The sequence below is a fragment of the Balearica regulorum genome, chromosome 1 (genome assembly GCF_011004875.1).
Source record: "Balearica regulorum gibbericeps isolate bBalReg1 chromosome 1, bBalReg1.pri, whole genome shotgun sequence".
Lineage (NCBI taxonomy): Eukaryota > Metazoa > Chordata > Aves > Gruiformes > Gruidae > Balearica > Balearica regulorum.
The window spans coordinates 153,741,053-153,768,943 of NC_046184.1; the positions used below are offsets into that span (position 1 = coordinate 153,741,053).

General features: G+C 40.6%; 1 protein-coding gene across 1 annotated transcript; it reads left to right on the forward strand.

Moving 5' to 3' along the window:
* Window positions 1-10: 10 nt before the first annotated feature.
* Window positions 11-27,529, forward strand: RAB20 (RAB20, member RAS oncogene family). Its single transcript, XM_075740214.1, has 2 exons — window positions 11-392; window positions 26,446-27,529. The coding sequence occupies exons 1-2, from the start codon at window positions 221-223 to the stop codon at window positions 26,964-26,966; spliced, it is 693 nt and encodes a 230-aa protein (XP_075596329.1). The 5' UTR covers window positions 11-220; the 3' UTR covers window positions 26,967-27,529.
* Window positions 27,530-27,891: the final 362 nt, after the last annotated feature.

Below are 27,891 nucleotides of genomic sequence, written 5' to 3' on the forward strand. Positions count from 1 at the left end.
GGCGGGGGCAGGAGCGGGGCCGGGCCGGGGGTAGGAGGAGCTGGAGCCGGGGCCGGATCGCGGCGGCTCCGGCGGAGCCCCCGAAGTTTGCGCTGCCCGCGGAAGGCGGCCCTCGTCCCGCCGCTTCCGGGGCTCCGCCGCGCCAGGCGGAGCGGCCCGGCCCGGCCCGGGAGAAGGAGGCGGGCGGGAGCCGGCCGCCGGCAGGACGAGCCGGGCCGCGATGAAGAAGCCGGACGGGAAGGTGGTGCTGCTGGGGGACATGAACGTGGGCAAGACCTCCCTGCTGCACCGCTACATGGAGAGGCGCTTCCAAGAGACGGTCAGCACCGTCGGCGGCGCCTTCTACCTGAAGCAGTGGGGGCCGTACAACATCTCCATCTGGGACACGGCAGGTGAGGCCCCCGGCACGGCACGGCCCCTCTCCCGGCCACGGTGCAAGACGGCCCGGAGGAGCGAAGGGTCTGGCCCCGCGGGCTCCCGGTGTTTCGCGGCGGAAAGGGCCGCCCAGACACTTGCGGGATGTTTGCGGGCGGGCTGCCCCTCTCTGGCTCCGGCGAGAGCAGCGCTTGCCCCTCCGCCGTCGCGGGTGGGGACTGCCCGCCGAGACCGTCTGTGGTTTGGTCACGGCACCGTGCGTATGTTTATTCTTTTCCCTAATTTTGGCTCGGCCCTAAAGTAAGAGCTGTTGATGGGAAAGACTGCGGTCGGGCGACCTGGCAGCTTCGCCCCTCCGAGAACCCGAGCGCAGGAGCCGGAGAGGTGAACCCCGCTCTGCCCCGGCGGGGGAGGCCGGCACCGGGAAAGGCTCCCTGCGTGCCTGGCGCTGAGCGCCTTATTTTGGTACCACTGCAAAGTAAGTCGCTTAAAACAGATGGTTTGGCAGTAGAGCAAAGTCTGAAAAGAAACACGTTTTTGAAGGGGCCAAAAGAGGCCTTAGAACTGCTAATCTCTGGTCTTTTGGGACCTGCTTTGCAAAATGTGGATGTACAGGGAAGATGCCTATTTGCTTTCTTTTGCCCGAGTAGATGGCTACTGACTGCAAATCCAGGCAGCAGTTAGAGAAGTTAAAACTTCTGTTCATCACTTCTCGCTGCACGCTTTCAGATGTCCAATTGATATCAGCTGGTGTCAGACTCAGACTTTCAAATGCACGGCAGCTTGCAAAGCGTTCAGACGTGGCTGGCTCTTTCACTCCAGTGGTAAGAGCCTGCACGGAAGGGTTTAATGCGCAGAGAGCATGAGCTGCAGGCAGTTTCTGCCTGGGATAGCAGCAAGGGGTTGTCTGGCCCTCTGCGTTGCGTCAGGCAACATCTCTGGGATGCAGGAGGGAGCGTGGGTTGTGGTTTGGAGTCCTGGGGTGGAGGAGCTGGGAGGGCATGGAGCGGAGAAGTGGTTTGTAGTCTTGGTTGTATGAATATCTTACTCTTGGTTATTAGGTCAGGAAGTTCTGCTGTGTCACGTAGAGGGCCAGGTTACCCTGAAAAATGAGGTCTGTGAAAGTTCTCGCCTGTTAAGTTGCTCGTGGGAGAAATACCTTGTTCAGTATTTTTCTTGTTTTCGCATTTAGCTGAATTTTGTTAAAATTCGTTAGTGGCAATATGATGAATGCAGATTATATATTCTTGTGAAACTTGGAGCTGCAGCATCGTGCAATATTCCAGTTTCCTCTGGGTGACGTTTGGGAGGGAAGTTCATTTGCTGTGTCACTTCATGTCACAATCTAGTCCAAAATGTCTTTTCCTGCGTCAGGAATTGAGAAGGAGGAAGGGGGGGGGGGATGAAACTGCAGAAAAGTGATGCAGAAACGCTTCTTGGAGGGGAGGAGGAGATATTTCAGAGCTTTTACTTCTTGCATTTCTTAGTCTATGACTATGATGAAAGCTCACTAACAGTAGTTCTGTTTTAAATACACTTTTTATGTCCTTTGCAGTATCTTTAAAAAAAAAATCTACTTCAGTTTTACAATTGACATATTTTACTGTGGGGAGTCTCTTGCAGGCAACTGCTGCTTGTTTCTAGTAAGCCAGACCCACGTGAGTGATTAGCAGTGGGCTTTATTTCAACAGAAGAATTATCTTGGTGAGATTGTTCTTTGGTCATTTCCTTTATGCTCTTCTGCTTTTTTTTTTTTTTTTTTTAAATCATATACTATCACATAACTCCCAGGCTTTGTCTTCTGGGTTTAGAGCCCTTTTCTCAGTCATTTATTCTTATTGCAGAATTTTAATCAGTGTTGATTTGAGGATTCAGGTTCCAGCTTTATATGGGCTCTGGAAAGCTCCAGAGGTGGTTTTCCATGTGTCGGGCCATACCTGTTTCAGGGCAATGCAAGCCTTCAGAGCTCATCACCTTCCTAGCAGTCGGAGTTCCCTCTGCACCCTGGAGCAGGGCCACTGCCGATGCTGCTGCCTGCATAGCGCTGTAGTAGAAGCTCCCGCTGCTTCCCAAGCCTCGTCGGGGCTTCTGTAGCAGGATGCTGAAGCTGTATTTGCAGAGCGGCAGCTGAGGAGTGTTGTTGTACTGCACTGAGGGCAGCATAACACATCTTCCTCCTCCTTCTCTGTTGTTGGAATTAGCGTTGAATGCAGCATCCCCTCTCTTGCGTTTCAGAGGCAGGTACAGACTCTTGCTCCGTCTCCCTGTTGACTTGTGCTCCTGCAGATTGATGGAAGTTGCCAGAACTGGGCTAGACTGTGTTTGGGGTTGTGTGCTCTGGTTTATTAACAGCTCTCGTTAATCTTCGAAGAAATAGCAGCTCCCAGGGCGCATATATGGTTTCTCCTGTCCTGATGGAGAAGAAAAGGGAGCCTGTGGACACTGCAATTCTGTTGACGTTAAGTCAACAAGGGGATTTATTCATTTTTAATTTTTCTGATGTGTGGACCTTAAGGCTTTTGCTGGCCACAATGTATCTGCAGTCCTTGGTCTGTGGGTCTCTCTATGGTGTCACTGTCTTATCTCTGCCAGGTGGGTACCAAGTAAGCTTGGAATTTGTAGTAAGGAGGAGTTTAAAATTTAGCTCTGTATGCTTATTAACCAGACATGCTTACTACTGAATTCTTGTGAAGCAGTTACAAGGTCATCAAACACAGATACATTGTTATAGATATATCTATATGACTAAATGCATGCACATAGATATATAAGGGAATCCAGAAACAAAAGATCATCCAGGAGGTGAAAAATTCTTTGACATAACAACATGGCAAATGTTCAATGTTTGCACCCATCTTACCTAACTAAATACTGAGTGCCACCTCAAGATGTCTGAACTTGATGTCTGTCTTGATACCCCAATAGTACTTTACAGAACGTACAATGTAGAAATACCGAAGATTTGGCCCGGAAAATGAGGGGATGCTTGGTCGTCACTACTACCCTAGTTCAGTACTCAGGTAAAATGCACAATTATACACGGTTAACTGGAATGCATGTTCTTTTTAAATTTTCTTAGTTCATGTTACATTTAGTATGTGAATGTATGTTTATTTTTGTCATCGCTTATCAGCATTATTTTGGGGACTGTTATCTCTGTAGAAGTCCCCCATATTTAGTTTCAGTTTAGTTTGGGTGGTTATTTGTTATTCTGGTGTGGGTTAGGCAGTTGGCTGTAACAGTGTAAACCTCAATACACTGAAGCTTTGTTTCTGTAACACAAGAATTTTGTTTTTACAAGACTAGACTTCAGTGATTGAATATATCTGCAGTAGCAGTGATGGATCAAAAGCTAAGTATGCATTGATACTAGTACTACATCAGTGTAATTGCCGATCTTCTGAATTATTTAAAAAATGTGTCATTTTTACTCATCACTCCATTGATTTTGCATTACTTTTCACTGTTATTCAGAAAAATCTCGCATTTTGTCCAGGAAGAATTAAATTTTCTTGCCAAAGTGCTTAAAATGTATGTTACTGTGTTGTTATCACTCAGTAAATCAGAAGTGCACACCTAACTCGTTCTACAAGGTAGGTCTGAAGTGCAAATCAGTTATTCTAGGGAAGACTCTTCTCTTGGCTGTACATTCACACCCCTCCTTATCTTGGAAAAATCAGCTGCTTGGTCTAGTCTAAATCTTGCATGTTCTTATCCGCGAGTCTTGTAAAATGGGTGTGCAGAAGTTGTCAGACTTGATTATTTTTTATGTAAATGCTCACAGGAAATAATTCAACATTTCCAGTTTTCCAATCTGATGATTATGAGAGAAGTTACTCGGAAATGCATTCAACTCAAGGAAACAAATAAGCCACAGATGGGAGAATACTTGGGAGAAGTATCATATGCTTGCCATGTTTTTATGCTCTTTTTTTTTTTTTTTTTTTTTCCTAGCCATCTGCTTTTGACTGTTTCTCCATTGTCAAAGGCTTGGATAGATGGTCTTGCATCTGACCCAGCATGGCTGCTGCTGTATTCTTGGTGCAGAGAATTATTTACTTGTTATGTTCTGATGCTAAAAATTATATTTGCTTGTTTTCTGTTTGGGTCAGTTAATTCAAAGGAATTTAAAAAAAAAAAAAAAGGCCTAGTCTCTAAAGCATTTGAGAGTATGCTTTGAGACCTTCATAAATAGTTTGCTTGAAGTAGTATTTTTCTGAACCAAGGAAGGTAAGCAACAGCCAGAAGAACTTTCTCATGTGAAAGGATTGGAGGTTGGAGACTCAGGATGTGAAAGCTATATATATGTATATGTGTGTGTGTGTGTGTGTGTATATATATCTTCTAGGCAGTGATGACAGCAACTGTGGAGTAAACCAAAACTTCCTGCTGGGTGTTGATGGCATGCAGCTCTGAGCTTGCACATAGCCTTTTATCTTGGGCAGCGCAAACATGTCCTGAAGTTCTGAGACTCTCTGTCCCACTCCACCTTTAAACCTGGAATACTGATGGGTGGTGGCTGCAGCTAACAATTTTGTGGAAGTATATAATTCAGGCTTATTTTCTGATGCGTTAATATTTCAAAAGGAAAAACTTGTTTGTATGTTGGATTTCAGTCTCTTTTTAAGTTGACATTTGTTCATCTGGGAGGTAAGCGGTGCCCCCAGCAGAAAGGTTTCTTCATTATTAGTGGTCAGCATGCCCTGGCTTGGTATTAGGGCAGCAGACTGACAAGTTAATGACAAGTATTTAATAAAGTTCACTTCATGATACTGTAATTGATTTTTGAGAAGGAGGCTGACTTTTGAACTTACCAACAGATAGTTAAGCAGCATGAGAATGGGGAAACATAAAGGTTAACTGGGAAAGCAAACTTCCCTTCTTTTCCTTCCTCTCATCTTAAGCTAGCTGTCTGCATGTAAGAACTGATTTCACTATTTTCTTCTGTGGATATTCAGCTATCAGTTCATATTTTTACACCCTCCACCCCTTTGTTTTACACCTGCAGATTTTTTTTTTTTTGGTGACTTTTCACTTGTCGGAGCTAGTAGGGACAAAGAAGATAAACATGGCCTGGAAAAGGCTCTTCTGTGGCTTGGGTCAACCACAGTGTATCTGCATAATGCTTACATCTCTTGTGACTGGTTTGCTGGTGTCTGGTAGATCGGTGGGGGTGAGCATGTGTGAATTGCTCACGGTTTCCCATCTCTGCTAGCCAGTGCTTCACTGGCAGCAGTGCAGGCAACTGCCTGTGCTGAGCTTTCTTGGGCTTGGTGTGAGCGTTCAGCTGGTAAGAAGCGCTAGGTTCCTCCCGCGCTTTGTTAGGCTTTGAGTCCCTTGACTATGAGGTTTTTAAAGTACTTATCTGCAGCAATATCTTCCTTCTGCACGTGGCTTTCCTCCTGGAAAGGGTGTGACCCAGCAGAGTTCTCAGGGGAAACTTGTGGTGGGGTGTGACTTGGTCCTTTGGAGTATGAGATCAGCCCAGGCAGGCTGGTCACCCAGCTGCCCTGGAGACTAAAGTTCCCTGGTGCAGTGAAGAATATATACATTGGCTGTAGGTAGGGAGGAAGCGTGGTCCTCCATCATACTGAAACAGAACAGAGGAAGAGTAGGATTAAGTGGTATCTTTTCCTCGCAAGTGAAGATTGACAGTAGCTACACTGTTCAGTATTCTTCTATGTTTGACAATAAGAGAAAAGAAACTACAGATGAGACTGTTACGTAGGTTAGTCAAAGCCAAAGAGAACTCTTGAAGCATATGGGAAAGCCTTTCTGAACCCAATGAAACAGTGACGGAGTAGCAGTTGGGGTTGGGTGTTGCAGAATGTGTGATGAGGTATGTTTAACTAAGGGGGCCGTTTGGCGGAAGGATTTAGAGGATATCACTTCAAAGAGCGTCTTGGACATCAGGGATCATTTAGTAAGGAAGGCTGTTGAGTGTGTAGCTGCGTGCAGGAGGCAGGAACTTAACAAGATATGAGATGGAAATTATGGAGAATAAAATACCTTAAGTTTGTTGCCAGTGAGTCACAGCTCAGGGGCTGTTGCCACCGAGAGGGTTTGAGATTTTTTTTTTTTTCTTTTTACCTGTGGGAAAATTATCCTGCAGAATACAATGTTGACCTCTGTGTATTAATTGTTTGTAATTGTTGCATGTAAAACAATGACAGCTGAGGACCAGTGCCTCATACCTAAATAGTGTGGCTTCCCTGGGATTACTGCGTACGGTTATAGTCTCCACATCTTGAAAAGGAAACCATAAGAGCGGAGGTTCAAAGGGACAGTATAGCTAGCTGCCGAGAAAAATCTCTTGTGTACTTGGGGGAAAACCCCTGAAGAGAGTTCACTGTCAGCGAGCTCTGTATCTAAAGCCCCTAAAGCAGGTTCAGAGGCAGGAATAAAGGGTTAGCTTTAGACCATCCCTGGAAGCATGGTTTTGTTGTTGTGAAACAGTGTACCAGATTACTTTTTCTGCAACGTAAGTTTTCTGAAAAAAGCAGAATAACCTGAGAAGTGACTAAAAATATGAAGAAATAATGAATTGTCTGGAGAAAGTCCTGGAGGAAGTTTATTTTCTGTTTCTCACTACTTGAAAATACAAAGATACACAAGTCAAAGGTGGCAAATTCACAGCTGCTGAAAATGCTTTTGTATGCAAATAAAGTAAAAAATATGGAAATACCTTGTCAGAGGGAATTGTGAAAAATACACAAACATCAAAAAAGAAACAGGAGACAAAATTAGCACAGTTTGTTTATTTAACTATGGCTAATTCACTTTATTGAAGGAGGAATTTTGTTTCTAACCTGTAATTTTAGTACCAGCTCTTGGAGAGGCAAGCTAATGGGGAGGGTAAGCCGTTTGTTGTGAGTATTTGATGCAGGCACGAACCTCTGTGGTAACTTCTGTATTCCAGCCCCCACGTTAAATCCCTGCTTTGCATGTGGTATTTAATAATAGTGTGCAAATGACTGCGCTGTTCTAGCCAAAGTGGGAAACTACTTGACAGTTCAGTGAGACTCTCTTGAATAACATCAGTGACCTGAGATCTGTGCCTGGCTAAAGCTGTCCAGTGTCATGCCATGGCACGGCGGCTTGACAAACGTTAGCAACTTTGGAGTCCTCAGTAGCACCTCAACTTCTGTAACAAAAGAGTTTGTCTTTGCTTTCTAATTTTAGCCTGCAGTGAGGCCTGAGTTTGGGTCATAGTGTAAAAGGGGGGTGAGGAGTTAATATTGACCATTTTCAAGTGCATCTGAATGGATGGTGAAAGGGAGAACAAGAATATGTCTAGTCTCTGGTGCATGGCTTGTCATCTTTTTCTGTGGAAAAATTTGCTTCTTTTTTTTGGCTGATACAAATGAGTTTGTACAAAGTCCTTGAATTGATTGAATGAGTTTGCTTTAAACCCTGTCTTAAAGCCCTGGATTGTAGGTTGGAACAATACTGAGAATCTTCATAATGAGGAATTTGTGCCTTTGGCATTGCATCCTTTCTTCCATGCTTACTGAAGGAAGAGGTGTATTTTCCATCTATCTCTGTCAAAATTGATTTGACAGCTCAAAGGTTGGTTTAAGTGTTGACTGTCTGCTTTGTGACAACACTGAAAATGTATGAGAGAGGGAGGCATGAACAAGAGAAATGGTTAGTCAAACAATGTAAATGCAATGGCAAAGCTGCTGACAAAAATTGCAGACATATGGAAATTCATCTTCCTGGTAAATTGGGAGCAGGTGAGAGAAATTGTAGAAAACTTTAGAAGGATGTCCAAGAACTGGATTGTTGAGTACGTGCAAAGGCTTCAAGAGGTGTTCTGTGCAAGACAGCACATTATTAATGCCCTGTTGCACTATTCAATTTGACTTCAATATTTGTGAGACTTATACCTGAGCTGTCTAAGAAATGGCCACTCTTTCAACAGTTTGGGCACGAGGGAGAAAGCACAGGGATACTTTTTTCCCCAGTAGTTCTCTCTAGCAGGGTAAATAGCATTGCGCAGAACAGCAGAAACATCATTAGCTGTAAATAGAGATGACTGTGTACAAATTAACTCATGTTGACCTAATTCTGGTTATTTCTGAGGTACCAGGTACATTCCTTCCTGAAAAACAAATAGCTTCTTAAAATTAGTACTGCACGTTTAGGTGCCTGAACTTAGGCAGTCTGTGTTGTGGTGCCTTTTTCTGTAGACTAAGCAATGAACTTTTATTTTTTCCTTCAGAAGGAAGGTGACAGTGAGTGCTTGAAATACAAGTACAGGGCGGGTAACCAGCTGTTAGCTGTATGGTTTTGCAGTTCTTTGAGCACTCCTGTATAGCGAGTACTTTACTTGTTTCATCTCACATGTACATACCCACTATGGTGCACAGATGTCAAAGCTGGGAGACTCGTAGCCAGCTTCATGGTGCCTTGGCTGAGCTGCTTCTGATACTTAGGCTAGTCTAAGTACCTTTACTTCACACTGCAATCATGTCTTATATCATAGATGAGTTGTTTGCTTCACTACAATTATTGTCTCGGGGTGAGCCATGTGAGCTTCCAAGTGATTTTGTCCTGTGGCAGTCTTTCACTGGCTGAACTGAAGGTGAACTTAGTATAATGTGACTCAGACGAGGAATTACCATTGCAAAAATATCCAAACAAGTAACCTTTGTTTGGGTCTCCGTCGAGAAAGATGCTGAGTCTGTAGTGAATATATCTGAAGCCATTAAAAATTATGGAACATAAAGAATCACACTCTCTCCCCAGTCTGAATGATTTGCTTTCTTCAGTTGAACACCGGGTAGACGATCCTGGGATTTGATCAAAAGGCATCAAACTTGTGATAAAGTGCTTTTCCCGCACCTGTCACTATAACTTCATATGCAGTACCTGAAGATAAGCCTAGGAAATGAGATTTGAACTTGGTGATTAAACTTAGCTTATGCAAGTGGTACTGCTGAGAACAGAGGTGGTCAAAGGAAATGAAGGGGTTTTGCTCTTAATTTGAATAAATAAACTACATAAGTAGTTTGCCATCTTTCACCACAGGAGGACCACCAACAGGAGGAGATCCTTCACCTTTAGTGCAACCAACTCAATAAGCATACAAGATTTCTTAGTCTTACTAACCTACCTGGGCATGGGAAAAAAACAAATCTAGAAGAGAACTTTTAAACATTTTTAAAGGGAGATAGATCATCAGATGTAGCTGTGAATCTTCTGGTATATCTTTCCATTTCTTAGGAAGCAGATGAGAATTGAAGTTGGCTTTGCATGGGCCACCAAGGAGCCATTCATAGAAGAACTCTGACAGCCTAAAGAACCTGTGTGAGCTTGAATTTATTAGTGTTTTAAAGATAAAGCAAAAAGAAGAAAATGTGTATTTGGGCTTTTGCCATTTCACCAATTCTCTTGGAGCAAAAATACATTTTGCTCTAGTTTGTAGCATGGTGGAAACATCACTCCAGAAGGAGATTTAAAACTTTCAGTACTCAAACAGGCTAATGTCTTGTTATGAACTAAAGCTTGTGTGCTTTCAGATTGTTTCTGTTCTGCCCTTTCACAAATTCTTTTGTTTTTGCTTTTTTGTGTCATGAAAATAACTTACATCCTCAGCTACAGAGAATACCTCCTTTTTACTTTTTTTTTCTGGTCTACAGGTTAATGAATTGAAGATTGGAATAATTTTGTTCAATAATGATTCAACATTTGATGTAGATACTTCTCCCTGTTCTCTCAGCCTTTCCCGAGAAGTTTTTTCTTTAATCTGTTACCTGATTTAATATTCCTAGCTACTGGTTTTGTACTTCAGGAAATTCCTATAAAATACGAGAAAAGTTGATGTCCAGCCATCCAACTGCTCTTACATACTTAGTTTAAAAATAATGGTTTTCAGTACAGCTAAAATAGCAGGATATTTTTTGTTTTACTTTCTGCAGCTGATGGTTACTTCAGAATTTTTAGTCATGTATAATATTCAACCATAGATATTTAAATACTTGAGATTTTATTTTTCTCTTAATTATATCATTATCTGTAAAATGAAGGATGGCTTAGACCTTCAGGATAACTAGAAACCCCAAAGAAACAGTTTGGGAGTTGGGGCAAGGGAAATTAATGTGTAGTACACTTCATGAAGAATGTGAAGCAAAAGTTAGGGTAGATTGAAATAGCCTTTAAAACAAAAGAAATATCTGCATACTGGTCATTGGCTGGATAATAATTTCTCTCCATGGAATCAACCAACTTTGATTTCTGCTTAAGCTCACGTTCCCAATCCACTCAACGACAGCAGTATAAACACATATGTGTGTGATGATGTGCCCTGGTTGCAAGGACCTTCAGCTGAGCTCCTGCTCCCCATTCCCCAAGGGGTTTGGGCTGACTGACTTCCCTTTCTGGTTGTTGTAGGTTACTTCAGCGATGGGACTGAAGCTGCGTGCACTTTAATGTCTTATGTTGTGAAAGCCCTCAGAGGTTCAGTTTCTGTTCTTCATAGTGGGGTCTGTGATTTGGACGTACAAATCCATTGTTGTTCTCTTAATTGCTGAAGTCAGAAATAAGGGTCTTGGTTATATTTTAGAGGTTTTTTTGTTTATTTGCTTCCATTCTCTGGCTGTCATTTGCTCTCAAAAAAAGCAAAGATCTTGGTTCATTCAGAAAAGGGAGAAATGACCAGAACATGTAGTAGTTTATACTTAAAAAACAAATGAAAGAAGCAGCCCTATGTATTTGAGTCATCATCTTCCAAGCTTCATAAAAGGGATCATCAAATCTTGTGGGTTGCTGCAAGTGAGACTTAGGTGTTTTAAAACAAAACAGAACAAGCCCACTGGTATAATGAGAGTGATTTCCTGATTTTCCCCCTTCCATACATGATGTTGCTTATTTAAAAATTAAATCTTCATTTTTGTGAAACTGAAAATGTCTCAAACAGCTCTTCTAACCCCCACAAATATGATTACTTCTTATTTTTATGAGGAGGAACAAACACTCCTGTAAGACTGTCTTACCAGCTTTCCCTCCCACAGCAGATAGCTGTATGTATTGCATTCGTATTGTCTCCCTTATTTCCTTTCCCATTCTAGCATTGTGTGCCCTTTCCACAGTGTCCTGCTCAGCTGCGCTTTTTTTTTTTTAAATTTTATTTTATTTCAAGCCTTGGAAGGCCAGTGGAAGTGAAGAAGTTGGCGTCTGTCCTCTTTTTGAGTGGCAGAGCACTTTCTGACCTAGAGATGCTGCCTCATTGCCTTAATTACGAAAGGAAAGGATGTAATGCTTACAAATCTGTAGGCAGTTCCCTTTTGGTAATTAGCTTCCTCTCATGGCATGAGGGTTGAATGGGTAGACACTGGACAGTGGTAAAGTTGTTCTTTATAGCTTATTCTGTATAGAAAGTTCAGAACTGAGTTGTTTATGGTTTTAGTGGTACTCCCTTTGTGCCAAGTTGGAGAACGTTAATGAGACGAGATCGATTTTTTTACCATGCCTGTTTTGTGGTTTTCATTTCTTTAACCCTCAAATTAATGCCTCTAAACAGTGAGTACTACATACGCTCTTGAGAATGTAGGTAGAGAAGCCAGAAGTGGAATTAGAAGGGAGTAGTAGTTCTGGAAATGTAAAAGCCATGTGTTCATCTTTGCCAGCGCAAGTTCTGAAAACACAAGCCACGTGTCCTGTGATAATTTTATCTGAACGAGGTGAATGAGTTTTAAGTACGTGCCTGTAAAACCCACGGGGCAGTTTGTATGTCTGGCATGGTCCCCCACTTTTGGTACTTGCTGAAGACGGATCACCAGAAATTCCTCCTGCTTTTGACAAACAGCAACTATCCAGAGGTAGCCGGTGAAGAAGATTTCAGCTGAATAGAAGCTGGTGGTGGTTGGTAAAGAGTAGAAGAAGTTGTGATTTTTCTCAAGGGTAAATTAGGCGTGAATTAATTGCATGTGTTCTTAGTTGAGAACCTGCCTATAAATGAACTGACATTGAAACAAATCATTAAAAATATCTGTCTATTGAGTGGGCCCAGGTTTATGTTCCATGTTACTAATGAGAGTTTATCATATATTTTTTTATATATATATATATAAAGTAGATTTTTTTAAATTCAGTTTGCAAGATCCATGGCCTCTACTTCTACCTGTTTAGCAAGGTTTAAACCTCCCTTCAGTATCACTTTGAAAAATATTTAAAGTTAAACTCAGTGTTACAAATCAGGAGCTAGCATATAGTCATCTACTACAGCTGAGTTCCATTTCCCTGGAAGATAGTTTAACCTTAAATAAGAGGCATTTATGAAGTACCTGCTGGGGCAGACCATCTGTGGGTGCCTGCTATTGATCTGATAGCCATAGCTTCCTAAGGAGTTTCAGACAACTCTGTGTTATTCATTATGTGTGCAAGAATCATTTCTCATTTTTGAAACATGTGACACAGAAGGTCACTTCTGACAAAACAATCTGCCAGGTCTCAGTCTTTTTTTTGTGAAACCTGGTCTCTGTTTTTCAGAATATGAACGTTGTGATTTGTAGACGCTTTTTTTTTTTTTTTTTTTTTTTTTTAGTGGTGAACAGTGATGACTACCAGCGTTCAGCTGCTGGCTTGCACTAACTTCTGATTTGTAACAGCTAGGTCACTTGGAAGTATTTCTAGTCCTTCTCTTGCTGTCATCTACTTCTAATCAACCTGGAAAGTTACTAGTAGGATAAAAGATTTATGGAAATAGTGCTTGAGGCATATGGGCTTAGTAATTAATTTTATCTCCAAAAGGAACCATGGCTGCATGCTTGGATGCCTTTCTGTAGATGGTAGGGCCCCAAAGCCCTACAAAGCCGTGCTGCTGCTGTGGGAGAAGAGGATGGTCTCTGGCTGTAGGGAAGGGTGAGAAGGTGTGTTCCCAGGGTTGTATGACCAGGTTGCCCTCAAAGCGTTCCAGGCTGATTATTGAAGGCTAAAAAGCTGCTGCTTCTGGTGCCCTGGTGCTGTGGTAAGAGCACCCTGGAGATCCCTGGAAATGTCTGAAGATTGAGCTTTTTGCAGTGTCTAAAAACCCTCTGGCTGGTGTCCTGGGATGGCCCTGAAGAGGAGCACTGTGCGAGAGGCAGCGCCGGGCTCTGTCTGCCATCGCTGCTGCTACTGCTCCTAAGTATTGGCAGCAGGATGGAAAGAGGTGTCATTGAAGTGGGGCTGATGGAAAATGGGTGCTGCCATAGCTGACGTTCTTTTAAGTGAAGCTCTCCTGTGGGTCTGTGAAAGAGAAAGCTAACTTACTGTGTTCTTGGATGGCTCTCCTTGCGTGGGTGTGCACAGAAAAGTTTGTAGCTGCACGTTGGTGGTTTGGTTTCCTGTAGTTGGGAAGGGACTTGAAGACTGACAGCCAGGAGGCAGAAATACATATGACGTGTTTGGGGTTAAAGTAGTAATATGGAATAAGAATAATGTTTCTAATACATTAGACCATTTATTTATGGTTGGATACAAAACTTAATCTAAAGAGAATCTGCAATCAGTAACAATGAACTATTTTTCTTCTCTAAAATGCCACTGCCCTTAATTAAGATGTTTATTGATTTCATGGTATTTCCTCGTTCAAAAAATGGTACGGTGTGTTGTATTGATTGACTTGGTATGTACATAGTTACCCTTCTACAGAAAATTGCTATGTATGTAGTTACACTTCTGCAAAAAATCCTATGGGGATTTTTGATTTAAAAAAAAAAGTTGTAAAGAGATATCTAGGGCAAAAGCAAAGTATCTAATGAGGAAGTTGAAAAACCTAAGTAAACTTAAAACAGGAATAAAAATGAAGAAAAACAGGAAGCATTTCTTGTCTGTGAGGGAGCGGGTGGACGCTGACTGGCTAACTCTTCCCTGGGAGCTGGCAGGAATGCCTGACGAGTGGTAGCGTTTCAGAGTGCTTCTTGAGATATGTTTAGGAGGGCAATTGCAATTAACCCTACCCATCTCTGGATTTGCTTATTTTATTTTATTTTTAAAATCACACACCTGTATCAATGTTTGCTTGGGTGAATTGGAATCCAAGTTTAACTTGCCAATTCCTTCTTGAGCAATGTAAAACGTCCAAGGTGCGTAGAGTGACCTCCTGGCCCCGCAATGCCAGTCAAACTCTGCTGAAGTACACCCGGCCATGCATTCCTGCCTGAGCTGAGGACCTACTTTGTTTGAAGAGCAAACTTTGGGAGGGAGCGTGGGCTTTAAAGATCTCCTTTTGGTGTGACTGTGAAGATAAAGACTTGGTAACCACCTCTGCATAGCAATTGCATAGAGTAGTGGGCTCATCTGCAGTGCCTGTTCCCCTGTGGAAAAGGAATTGTAAATTTAAGGAAAAAGTGTCAGTTTTCAGGTACTGGAAAGAAAAACAAGCTGCTTTTAGAGCTTATCCAGTGGCAAATGAATTGCCTTTCTGTAGGAGGGACTTTTCTTGGAGGAGATGAATTTGTGTTCCAGTGGGTGTTACGACCAAAAGGCTTCTCGTACAACCCAGAAGCGAGTGTCTTACACAGGTGAGGTTGTTTTACAGCCCCGTCCCATAACTGGCCTCTTTGATACCCACTGCAGAGCAATATTTGACCATCAAGCTCTGCTGCTGCACTTAAGTGTTCAGTGCTATTGCTTCCCGCAGAACTCTGCCAAAGCAAATCCGAAGGGTTTTTTTTTTTCCCCTCGTGGTTTGCTTCCAATCATATATTTCCTTAAGAAGGTCATCTGCCAAATGACCAGTTCTTTTTTAAGTAGCAGTTTACAATTGTCTTTTAAACATAAAGCTTCAGAAGAATTTCACAGTGATGCTCACATTTTACTTAGAATCAAATTTCTAAATTCATCCTTGTGCTCCTGCTCCCATTTTAGTACAGGCATACAGGAGCTTCATAAATTTAACTCTCAGCACCCTGCCACGTTTTCTTTTCAGTAGAGATGGTGTTGATGCAAGATCTCAGCTGGAGTTCTGGTGGAGCACCCGCTTGTTGACAGGATGATAAAGTCCCATAAATCTGGCATGCCCTCCTCTTTTTCACCAGACTTCAGTGTTTAGATAAAATGTCTTCTTACACAACTGTGAGATTTCAGAGGGAAATAGATAAATACCGGTGTAATTTTTTTCAGTTTGTGTTGCAGATGCACTCAAGATACGCTTGCTGGACTGGCAGGGCTAAGGTCAATTCTGTTCTTCTTGTTCAAGGCACTACGTTTCCAGACAGCTGAAAAATATGTGAATTGCTTGAAGCTTCTGGGGTTATTTCCTTCACTTAGAAATAAACATAGTGGATCAGGAGAACTAAAGAAAATGTGTGGTTTGAAAAAATAAGTCTTAAGTAGCTAAATGAAAATGTTATTTGGGATTGTCGAGGTGTCAATGTGCTCTTTAGATGCAAATGGGTGTTTGTCCTTTTTTTTTTTTTTTTTAGGTCTATTCAAAGTGTTGATGGTGTGGGTTCTTTTTTCCCCAAAAACATGCTAGGTAGTATGGTTAGGAGCTTTTTTTCCCTATGTCATGCTTTGTGTTACTCTAGGCATAATATGATTACATTTAAAACTTTGGATAGAAAGCATATTGCTGGAGTAAAATTGGTGCTTCTATGTGAACTTTGATTTTGAAATTAAAATTCTTGCGAGTTTAGAAGCTTGGGCTTAGTTCCATTATAATAATGGTAAGTTCTGATTTATTCTTGCCAGCAAGAAAAATAACTTTGTATTTATGCAACAGAATAGATCCCAAGTACTCTTTTGTCCCAGGAAAGCTGAAACTAGTTCATGTGCTAATTCTTGTAGATAGTAGGAATCTTCTCTGGTAGTATTTCTTCTCCTGTATAGGAGTTGTGCTGCTCCTTTGTCTGGTGAAGACGTTGCTGATTAGAGATACCACGAATATGCATTTAGTCCAGACACACTGAGTTTATAAAAAAGATGATTGTCGCTAGAAATATGCAGACTAAACAGTTTTGTAAGGCTGCAAATGAAGAGACACGAATGGTGTGGAGTGCTGGTAACAGGTTAAGCTAGATTTGTTTGGGCAACAATATGTATTTTGCAAGGTCCATTGAGTTGGTAGTAAATGACAAAATGAGCTCTTGGTACCTTGTAATATCCCAAAGCCTACAAGCTGTTCTGAAAAGTATACTAAGTGTTGGGAGGGATGAAAGTAGTGAAGAATTTGAGTAACCTCACAGCTTTGGTGAGACTCTTTTACAGTCTTGGTTGTAGAATAATATGGAAAGGTTGGAGAAAAGAGCTACAAGTATGGTTAATGGTTTAGAGGCATCTGCCAGAGGCAAAGAGCCTGAATATGAAAAAAATGTTGATTTCTCTGGCTTAACAAGAAGGAGGTTAAGTCATACATGAATATCTCTTAGAGAAGAGAGTGGGGGTTTTCTGTTGTTGTTGGTTTTGTGGTGGTGTTTTTTTGGGGGGGGCGTGTGTGACTTTTTTTTTCTGTTTTTTTCTGAAGAGGACACATGATGGTGAAAGTCTATCAAAGGTCAGAGCCTGAAAGCTGAAATGCAGCAAACTAATTTGTGGGATATTAACTTCTCTTTCTTTGGTTGCTTTATAAAATACAAATTCCTCCTCAGTCACAAGACGAGGGCTGAGCGAAATTCTATCATCTTTATTACGCAGGAGATCAGACTCAGATGAGGATTACACTTGATCTCTGACCTTGCTCTGTGAACTTTTTTTTTCCTTCTCTTCTCTCCCTTCCAAACTTGATCTCCTCCTTCCCGTGAGCGTGTCCAGTGGGTCTGTCTTTCGGGTAATGGAAGACTTCACTGCCACTTATGGAATGAAAATTGATAAACTGCTCTTCAGGACTGGATTAAAAAAGTTTCTGGGAATATTTAAAGTAGTTCATGACCGAGTAATACAGGATTTGAGGGATGTTTATTATAGTTGAGGTGTGGATGAGAGGGTTTTCATTTGCAGTAATCGGCGTTTTTGGATGCCTCTGTGACTCGGCATGCTCTGCAGGAGGTAACAACGGATTGATGGGCGCCAGCATAAGCTGCTAGGCATCTGCTTTTAGTTTAGCTGCCTGTAGAAAGTGAAGCTTTTACTTAAAAGCACATTTCTCCATAAACTATCACACTGTTAACTGTCAAAAAACCCACAGCAATTTTTTACCCATGTTTCAGTTGTGAGCTCTGTAAAGGTGAGTTGTGAGGTAAAGCTATATGCCTTTTGAGTCATTTCTTCAGCACATCAGAGAAATGTTGTGACTAGACATTTATTTTGGAGTTTCTACCAGCACACGCCTAGAAACAGAAGCTTTTTGGAGGATATGAAATAAAAATATTTTATGTTTTGCCACTTTTATTAAATGGGGATTTGTGTGTGCCCTTTTGCTGAAGAAAAATGTATTGCAACAAGCCGTCATCTTCAGACAAATCTCAGATGATCCTGTAGATTGTTAAAGCATGTGTTACGGAGTTCGGCATGTGACACGCAGTACACCACGCTGACATTATTTTTGCATAACTTCTCAGCATGCTATTTGCCCGAACAATAAAAGGCTCATTTAAAGCGAACTTCTTTGGAAGAATTGTTTTCTGTGAATTGTGCCAAAGTATCATTTTTTGGAATGTTAATTGAATTGGTGTTTTAATAGCAATTAAAGAGGCGGTTGAAACTGCTTGACCTATTGGTATAGTTCAAGTTTGACAAGGGAAAGCTGTTCTCGGAAAGGATGGGGCACGGAGGGGGTTGTTCTCCCAGCCCGACAGGGCTGTGTTGACAGGGTTGTGCTATAATTGCTCAGAGTGTAGATAGCAAAAAATTAAAAATGAAACACAGCCAAAATAGAACTATGAGAGCTTTTCACTTATTAAAACCATAAAAGGAGAAACAAACTGATAATAGTTGCTGCTGTCATTTGTTTTAGCTGGCTGTTGAGTTTCCTTTTGAAGAGGCTGTAAACTAGGAATAAGCTTGAATCTATAAAGAAAGAAATAAAAGAATTAATAACTTTGCTAATAGTAATGCTCTCTTTAAGGGAAGGCCTGTCTTTCAGAAGGTAGGTGAAGTGGCTAGAATGTTAGGGCAAAATCTTTTACGTACTTCGTATTTGTTGGTCCCTGCTGAAACATGTCCTGCAAACCTTATTTATGGCGTGTCCATTATTTTTAGTTATTATCTTTAAAGAGGAGGGGAAAGAAGTAGACTAAAAGAAATCTGGATACAGCTTCCCCCCCATAAATTTATTACTATTCTTAGGCATAGTGTGTAGTGGAATTTCCATTTCTATTAAGTAAATGCCCACTTTTTCACATGCCTTCTAGTGATTCTTTTTGTTTGTAAAGATTCTGAATTGATTCCTTTCCCAGCCATACTGGTGTTGATTACAACTCAAAAAATTGAATTCATATGCTCCCTTTGTATTAGAACAAGTGAAAAGAGCAAAACCTCATACAGGATACAGGGTGTGGTGGTGTTTTTTCTCTGTAGTTTGTCTTCATGCTCCTTAAAAACTTATTCTTTTTCCATTTTTTTTTTCCTGCTTTCCATATCTATTTCCATGTCTGGTTTGTTTTTTTTTTTGTGAAATATAGTAGGGGTAGAAATACATGATTTGTGGTTTTAGTGCCCTTAACTAAAGCAGAGGCAGTGAGTTGCTTTTCTTAATGCACACTGGTAGTTCTGGTGTGGACAAGTCTTCCAGGAGGTAGTTGTCTTCTCTTGGCAGAACGTTAATAGCTAATTTAGATGCCTGAAAGGATGTTGGCTTTGTTATGTAAATACGTAAATAAGGACTGAGTTTTATTTTTTTCCTTGCATATTATGTTGGAGACAAAATCCTCAGTAACAGGCCTTGATGCTTGGTAATGCTCATCATCTCATCCAGTTTTTCCTGAATACTGTTGTAGCTTCTCCTCTTATTCCATGGAGAATGTATTAATATCTGTTAAATATTCCTGCATAAGTTTGCAAGGGACGAATAGTTATCCTCTGAAGATAAAACATAAGGTTTATGTTCTTTTTTTAAAATTGTGTTTAAGAATTAGTCCTTTCAAATGGCCTTTCAGTTAGTCATTGCTGCATATTTTTGCTCATTTTTTATTTATATCAAAATTTAGGTTCCCTAATAACAGAGTTTACATATATTTTGGGATATGTTTTATCTCAGACACTGCTGGATCACTGATGGTAGTTTAATAGACTTCTTAAAAAAAAAAAAAGTCTCTAATATTTTTATTTACACGGAAGGGTGCAGTTTAATCTCCCAGGAGAAAAGCCATACTGTGGTACCATAGTTTATAAATTGGGATTATAGTGCCAAGGCATTTCCTATTTCATCAAAACCTTTCTCTGGCTCCAGTTAGAGAACTAGTTGGATTTTCTCAAGTAACTTATCAGGCTGCTCAGACAAAATCAGATCTATTAAATTGAACATTTTAATATTTGGTAGAAATCTATTCTATAATCTGCTAGTAGATTGCATAAGATTTCTGTATGTGAATTCAGTGAGGACTAGATTATCGTGACATGATGCAATGCCACTTCCAGATCACAAAAATAACATTACATTCTTCCTGTATAACAGCACACTGAACTCTTGAGATTTGCCTTTTATTCAAATGTCATGGAGTTAAATGTATTAGAAAGCATCTTCTGCCTCACTGTTTATGGTTCACAAGGCTTTGTCAACTGTGTTAGACAGTTCAAATACATCATTGGTTCCTTTGAGTCTGGGACTTGCCTCTGTTTGAATATTCTGATCTTTTTTTATGGGAAGATACTTGTAGCACTTGAAACAAATGTCCTGAGTATGTTTGCCTTCCTGAATGCCAGCCTCTAGGGGAGGAGGAGAAGAGCTCATGCAGTATTATTTCCTTTATGTACATAAAAGCAGCAGTATAAATACCTAAATGCTGTCAGGCTTGGATCTAAGTGACTTTGGACATGAGCATGTGAATAATGTCTATGATGTGGAGAGTGTGTGTGTGTTGGTGGGAAGAAGGAACTATGCAACCTGATGGTGCTTTTATGTGGTTTTATGTGTTTTTTATGTTTTAATTTAGAGTAAAAAGAAAAATGCTTTACAGACTGAAGTTGTGTTAATTGTTTCTATTTATTGCAAAAGTGTTTTTGAATAACCTCTGTTTTCTAAGACCAGATCTAAGGAAATTGAAGTTGGAATGGATAAGTGCTAGTCTTTCTAGTCATCACTCTTTATGTCCAAGTGAAACATTTGTTCGTGAGGGTGTGATATTTCTAGTATAATTAAAGCTGACTGAAGGACAGGGCTCAGTTTGATCGTGATTTCTCATCTTGCCTAAGTGAGAAGTGAATGATTGTTCCTGCTCATCTGGCTTTCTTGCTCACACTGAACTGCTGTTTTGCAGAAGGAGCCTTACAAGCCTAAAGCGATTCCTGTTTGTAGAGTGGGGATGTTTGCAGGGGCTTGGGAATTTCAGACTCCTTCAGGCCTCAAAGTAGTTGTTCATTAAATCAAAAAAATACATAGATTTAAGAGAAGATATGGTTTCTTTTGCCATCATAAATCTTCTTTATTATGAGGTAGAGATACTTGACTTAGCAATTGAGAATACGTTGCATTTAGAAATGCAGTGGGCTTGCCCCAATCATATATTACATTGAGCCTGCTTTCTTGACTGTCTTTGTTTTTTCTTTGGAGAGCTGTATTAAAGAATTTTCCTTTGTTCGCTGTTCACTTAACCCATGTGGCTGTTATTTTCTTCTTCCATGTGTAGCTCTTTCTACTTCAAAACATGAAAGTGAAGCCCTGTGAGTATTAAGATCAGTACTTTCCCATGTTTATGTTATGCTTTGGCCAAGACATCCATATCTAATTTTAATAACTTAAATAGAAGCTCCTGAAATAGGGCACAGTGCATGCCTTGAATGTTGATTCATATTTAAATAATGAGTATGAACAAAATAAATGTTGTCTTGATTTTTAGTAGAGCCAGAGGTCTGTTGCATTCTGAAACTTCAATATACTCAAGTATATTCTATAATACAGCATTCTGAATGTATAATACTAGGTGAAGGTGGAGCTTAAATTAATTTTCTAGTTGCTCAACTGTAATTGTTTTGGTGGTTGGAGTTTTTGGGGGGTTTGTGGTGGTTTTTGTTGTTGGGTTTTTTCCTCTTTTCCCTCCCAGTGACTTTTATTCTGTGGGGAATTTTGTCTTAGAGGAAAACCAAATGCAACAGTTTTCTAATGGATTGGGAAATCATGTATTCAGACAGCTCCTGGATATGTAAAAATTGAGCTCTCCAGTGCTTTGACTCATTTGTTTCCACTAATTCCTACTTACATCCTCCATGTTAATCCTTAGGGGTGAAGAGCTTTATTTTTATCCCCAAGTAACCATAGGCATAGTTCAGTTCTTAATAAAGCTCCTTACTTCAAGGGAAATGTGATAAAGTTACCTAGAAGAAATAAATATCGATCTTTAACAAGGTAATAAAGAACTCTGACTTCATCAGTGTCCAGACTTTACAGCCTGACTCACTTGTGGGCAAGAGAATTTTCCCGAAAACTTCAGGGACCTTCATTGTTTGTTCTTTAATAGTCAGTATGTATCTCGGTATACGTGCACAAACAGAAATCTCAGTTCCTAGCAAAATTGTTTCCCCTAATGTCCTTTAAAGGGTCACAACTTTACTGCTTTGTCTGCAAACAGAAGGAAATGCTGTTCCTTAAAAAGGAGCTTCTTTGTCCGCTGTTGCAATCACGCGGATGTTCCCGCTGAGGTAACTCAAGAGCATCAGGGTCACCCTTTGAGCCGCAGCTGAATCCTCAACTCTCGTTTCTTTCTGATACTGATTTCTGTGCTGTGCCATGGGTATCATACTTTCTCTTTTCTTTCCTGTTTTGGTTATTTCCTTAGGGCACAGTTCCTGTCTTTCTCCGTCTACATTCAAGTTCAGACTCTTTTATAAAGAAGAAAGAGAATTTGAAAGGCGAAACCTTGTGTTTGTGTTAATTCCTCTCTACTGTTCAGATTGCAATCGTGCTTAAATTACAGTGAAAATCCTTGGAAGATATGTGGTTTACGGACTGAGAACTTTCTGGACAATTTTGCACTCTTGTTCATTTTTAATGCAATGCTAGTGTGCTTTTATTCCTCACCTTCGTGTACTTTTCCACAAGATATACTTACTCTGGGAACTCAGAATTTAGGACCCTGTTCAGACCACGATATCAGAGTAATGACAGTAATTTTTTTTTTTTTTCAGTACTTTCTGGATGACCTTTTTAGCTCTTTAGTATTTGTGGCATTTTATTCCCTCAAGACTTAAGTTACAGTCTGTTTTGCATTCCTGTATGTGCTCAACACTGAGAGATTTAAAACTTGTTCTTCTAGTAGAGGATTTCTTGAAAGAGTGTGTGTTGGGGGGGAAGTTATGCTACTTAAGAAGTTGTGGTGAAAGCCTTTGAAGAGCTGGTAAGTAAGGAACATTCAAATCTGGCTGGAGGAAATCTTTTGCTCTCCTAAACATCAACTGCAACTTCACAGGCTACTTTGGATACCACCCCCAGGGACGGCGGGCAGGAGGAGAGCTCCAAGGAGATTGGGGCAGTGGCTAGTGCTGCTGCTGTCGGTGGATCCCACAGCTGGGAAGGGAAGGGGATGCTTGGTCAGGTTGTGGTCCCATCCAGAGAAAACATTCATGTGGGCTGCTGCCTTCCAGCTGTGAGAGGTCATGGTGCTATAGGAGACTGGCTTAGACCAAAGCCTAGGCCTTAAGTTAAAGTCTCAGCACACTTTAAATCTAGCCTTACTTATTTATCAGTCTGGCCTCTTGCAAGACCTCCTGTTTCCTTTTTTCTCCCTTGGAGAAAACTTACTGGAAGAGCCTCTGAAAAGCTAGTGGTGCTGCAGGTAGTGATGTGGTTGTAGGGTTATCGAACTGCTGTAAATAAGGCAAAATATAAAGATGAAAAGAAAAATGGAAGTTAGTTTTTGGTTCCTTGGCTTTAAGAAATTTCACTAATGTTGTGCCTTTGTGGTTGATTTGGTTCTTCTTGCAATTCCTTTGCAAATTATTTGATAGTTCTGCCACTCTTCCTTGTTAACTTTAATTTTTGAAAGGGTGAAGTTGTTTAATTCTTGGATTCAGGATTTATCATTTAATTTAGCTAACTCTGTAAAAAGGTACATGATTGTAGTGGGACCACACGAATCCAAAGAAAGAAACAGCCACCCCCTTCTTATGGCTAGTTGTTTTCATGCAATAAGGTTTTCACTGTAATTGCTGATACTATTTTGCCTGACGCCCTGGGGCCAGGTATTAGTTTAAATGCTTCGTGTAGTTTTGGGGGGTTTCCACATCTAGGGTTGTTCTAGCCCTTAAGTGCCAGAAGTGGTCTGTACAAGGAAACTTGTACAGAAAAATAAATTATGCATTTTTTTCTTCATGTAGATTGTGCTGTGTGGGTGAGCGAGAGAGACTATCTGTAATTCCTCTGACATAATTAATCCCTTATGTAAGGTAAATTCTTCTTTCTGTTCTTTCCCCTTTTCAACAATATGTTAGTTGTCGAAGTAGCCCATTTGTAGTTAGAGTGTAAAAATGTCATGGTTTATATTATGCTGTGCAAGATTAGATTAGCATACAAATTCCATAAAACAAGTAATAGTATTGTTCTAGTACTTGGTTGCTGTAGCAAATGATTTTGGGGGCTGGATTTTATGTCTTAGGCATCTGAAGTGGGAGAACAGGGGAGGATATATGTTCCATTGTGGTTTCCAGACCTCAGTATAATCAGAATTTGGATAAAAACAAAGTAGGTCATGGCACAAACTTCTACTGAAAATTGGAGACTTAAAAACTCACTTGCAGTGCAACTGAAAGCACAGCTTTGAACATGAGACTGGAAGTAAAAGCATTGAAGCACTGACCTTCTCCCTCTCGTACACCCCAATCTCCCTTGCCCTTACCCAATGTACCAAAACAAGGACGTGTCTATTCTTTTTTTCCTCCCTTTTTTTCTGCCTTCCAGAGCATTGGTTAAAGAATTTCTTTTGCTGGAGGAAAACAAATCAGAGGTTATACAAAACTGCATAGAAGCAATTCTCCATAAACTTTGCTTAATGCTTTTCTGAACTCCCTTTGTTGAACTTTTGACCTCTGCAAGGTCATATAACACTTATTGCCAATTACTCACTGTGTAGGAAAGTATTTAAACTACATGCATGATTTTTTTTTTTTTTGATGGGAAATCCTCATTTTCTGCATCACGAGAAAGAGTAAGCAGTTGTTTCTGGGTTACTTTCTCAGTATTAGGCCTGAATTGATAGACATCTGTTGATACCCTTTTTCAATCATTCACCAGCCTGAGAGATCCCACAATTTTTCCTCATGCAAAAGTTTTGTATACTTCTGAGCATCCTCACCAGCTTCCTTTGGACCTTTTTACAGTGCACTCTGCAGAAAATCTACTTTTGTGGCAGTTACCAGAGTTTCACTAAATGTTAAAGGTGTGATGAGCTTTGGATTTCATGTTCTAGCTTAATGTTTTCCAGTTTTGCTTTACTGGTAGCGATGAACACTGTGTCTCTCTTCCAGCCACCATGGAGTAGTGTCCTGAAGTTTGTCAAAGGATTTACTACAGTGACTCAAAGATCTATTTTAAGTTCTATTCCTGACTGGAGATAGGCTCTAAGTTACTTTCACAGTGTGCATGTTCATGTGGAGATGTGTTTTCCCCAAACATACCTGTATTTTTCAGCATGAATTTCTTCTGCCTTTCCTATTCCACAGTCATTTACAAGGATTTCATGATGCTGTAACTCGTGGTGGTCAGTAGCTTTGTGCAGAAAATTAATGTAACCAGATCACTTCCAGATTTTCTGTAAATGGAGGCTCTGTGCAAAGAGACTGTATGAAAAGAGTTGATAAATGATGATGATTTCTTAAATGTTCAGAAGAGCAGAGTTGGCTCTTTTTTAATCTTTTTTTTTTCTTTTTTCTTTTCTTTGTTCATTCATGCTTCTGTTCCATAGTGACCTAAGGCTGACTCTGATGGCTGGTTGAAATCCAGTGTATTTTATCTTTTTCTCGATTGAGTTTTGGAGAGTAAAATGAATGTGCTTACAGCTACATTAGCAGGTATTTGAGGAAAGTTGCTGTCCTCAATAGGAAAGGAAAACACTGCCTGTCTTTTGCCTCATTCCCCTTAGTCCCTTTGCAGCTACTGAAGAGCATCGTTTGCTTCCCAGAATGTAAAGAAGAGTCAATTTTGTCTTCCAAGAAACGAATTTAAAGGAGGGCATCAAGACTTAGCTGCAAGTGCTGGTACATACTTGCCGAATGGCGAGGGGGAAGAAATGTTTTGTTATTAACTGTCGGTTATTGGGTGATGGTCAGGGCAACTTAAAAGATAAATTACTTTTAAAATGTAATTGGGGTTCTCTATATTGTGTTTAATACTCTAAAAAAAAAAGTGAGTACTTGTGGTGGGACAGATGCCTAGCGATACAGGCTGTATGCGGCAGCATTAAGGACAAGTCTTTTCCTGTAAAGCCAATGAACCTGACGGGCATGTAGCAGAGGACTAAATTGCTTACAAAATTCTTCCAAACCTAGGAAGAAGTGGATTACTGACTTTGATCCAGATTTCTGAACTGGATGTGGTTGAAAGTGTGTACTAAATTTATAGGAGTGATAAGTTCTAGCAGAGTTTGAAACAGTAGAACTTATTTTTTTGTTTGTAAATTGTTAAATAGGTGGAATGGGCCATCTACAGATGCAAGCAGGTGGTTGTTAATGTGACATAAACTAGCATGCAATTTAATTAAAAAAACCCCTTTTTTTTCCTTTCTGCCTCTGTGAATGTTGTGTCACATTTACTTGCTCACTCGTCTTTACAGATTCCCTGCTCTGAAACTGAGCAAGCGGTGAGCCGAGTTCTGTGGCACTGTTGCGCTCTTAAGGAAAAGCAGGAGGAAAAACCTGAAAATACTATAAAATAAAACATTTTTACCTTCCCTGCTCCATCCAAACTTGTGAAATTGGCTTAAAATTCCTTAAACTCTTCTGCTCAGTGAATAATGTAGCTTCCAGCAGACTAATGTTTTGTTGTGTTTAAACCTTTGCCAGGACGGGAGCAGTTTCATGGCCTCGGGTCTATGTACTGCAGAGGAGCAGCTGCTGTGATCCTCACGTACGATGTGAACAGCCTCCAAAGCCTGACAGAGCTGGAAGAAAGATTCTTGGCACTGACGGACAGTGCGAGTGCCGACTGCATTTTTGCTATTGTTGGAAATAAAGTTGACCTCACCGATGACTGTGCTTTACCACCGGATGAAAATAGACCTGAGAAGTCTGTTGCCAGCTGTGGCTCGAAGGTGCGAAAACAAGTCCGTGCAGAGGATGCGATTGCACTCTACAAAAAGATACTGAAATACAAAATGCTAGATGAGAAGGATGTTCCAGCAGCTGAAAAAATGTGCTTTGAGACCAGTGCAAAAACAGGATACAAGGTGGACTACCTCTTTGAAACTGTGTTTGAGATGGTAGTCCCAATAATTGGACGGCAGAAAGCTGAGGGGCCACCACAAACTGTAGACATTACTGACTACAAACCAGCAAAAAGGACAAAATCTGGTTGTTGTGCCTGAACCATGTACATGGCATAGAAAAGGAGAGGGATTGTTTGCTCCAACAAACTGAGGAGTAACAAGTTCTTGCAGGTCACCAGAAAGGAAAAGTCAAAGAATAAATAGACTAAAATGGTGTATATGGAAAAAACCCACAAATCTTCTGACCATTAAAGATTTCTGGGAAGCTCTGTGTATGAAAATAGGAATGCGAATGAAATTATGGAGGGAAGACTTGCCAGTTTCCAAGGGCTCTGAAGACAAATGGTGTGTTAGTACAATTGGTAGCGACAATCATTTGAACAGTTTTGAAGGAGTCTGATTTTTAATGACTCGCCATTTCATGTTGCATGTAAATGATCTGTTTGTGTACTCTCAACAGCTTTCATGTGATTATCATCTTTTCTTTTGTGATTCTAACTTTGAAGATTGCACACATGATACTTTTTTATTCTTCAGAGAAAAAAAAGAAAATCCAGGTATAATTTATATTTGTAGCTAATAAATCAATTACAGTCTTTTTATGTCAGGTATGACAGTGTAAGATTCAGAAGCTGAACTATTAAAATCACTGTGGATACGTACTATTCATTTGGAGACTTTATTACTGTGAATTCTCCTTCTATAGTGGGCTTTTATGTATTAACAGGCAGTATAACAGCTCTCGCTGCTCTAATTGCAAGTTGCAGGAGGATGTGTTTTCTTTCGTTTTTCTCTTGTAGTTCTTTTTAATGTGGATAGCAAAGGGTTTTTTTCTGGGGGGAAGGAAGCAGTTTTCTATTTTGTCTGCATTTTGTACAGACCTCTTTATGGTGCTTATAGGATACCACGGTGTTGAATACCTGTGTTCTGTCTCCCTTCCAACTCCTCCTTAGTTGTGCCCAGGCAAAGCTGCAGCTTTGATATTTTTTTAGCAGCTACGCATGACATTACCATCAACCTGGAG

Excerpts from the sequence above, each read along its gene's own strand:
- RAB20 (XM_075740214.1), top strand. The coding sequence starts at position 221 with ATGAAGAAGCCGGACGGGAAGGTGGTGCTGCTGGGGGACATGAACGTG. Across the intron at positions 393-26,445 it reads CTCCATCTGGGACACGGCAG|GACGGGAGCAGTTTCATGGC; the intron begins GTGAGGCCCCCG and ends AACCTTTGCCAG.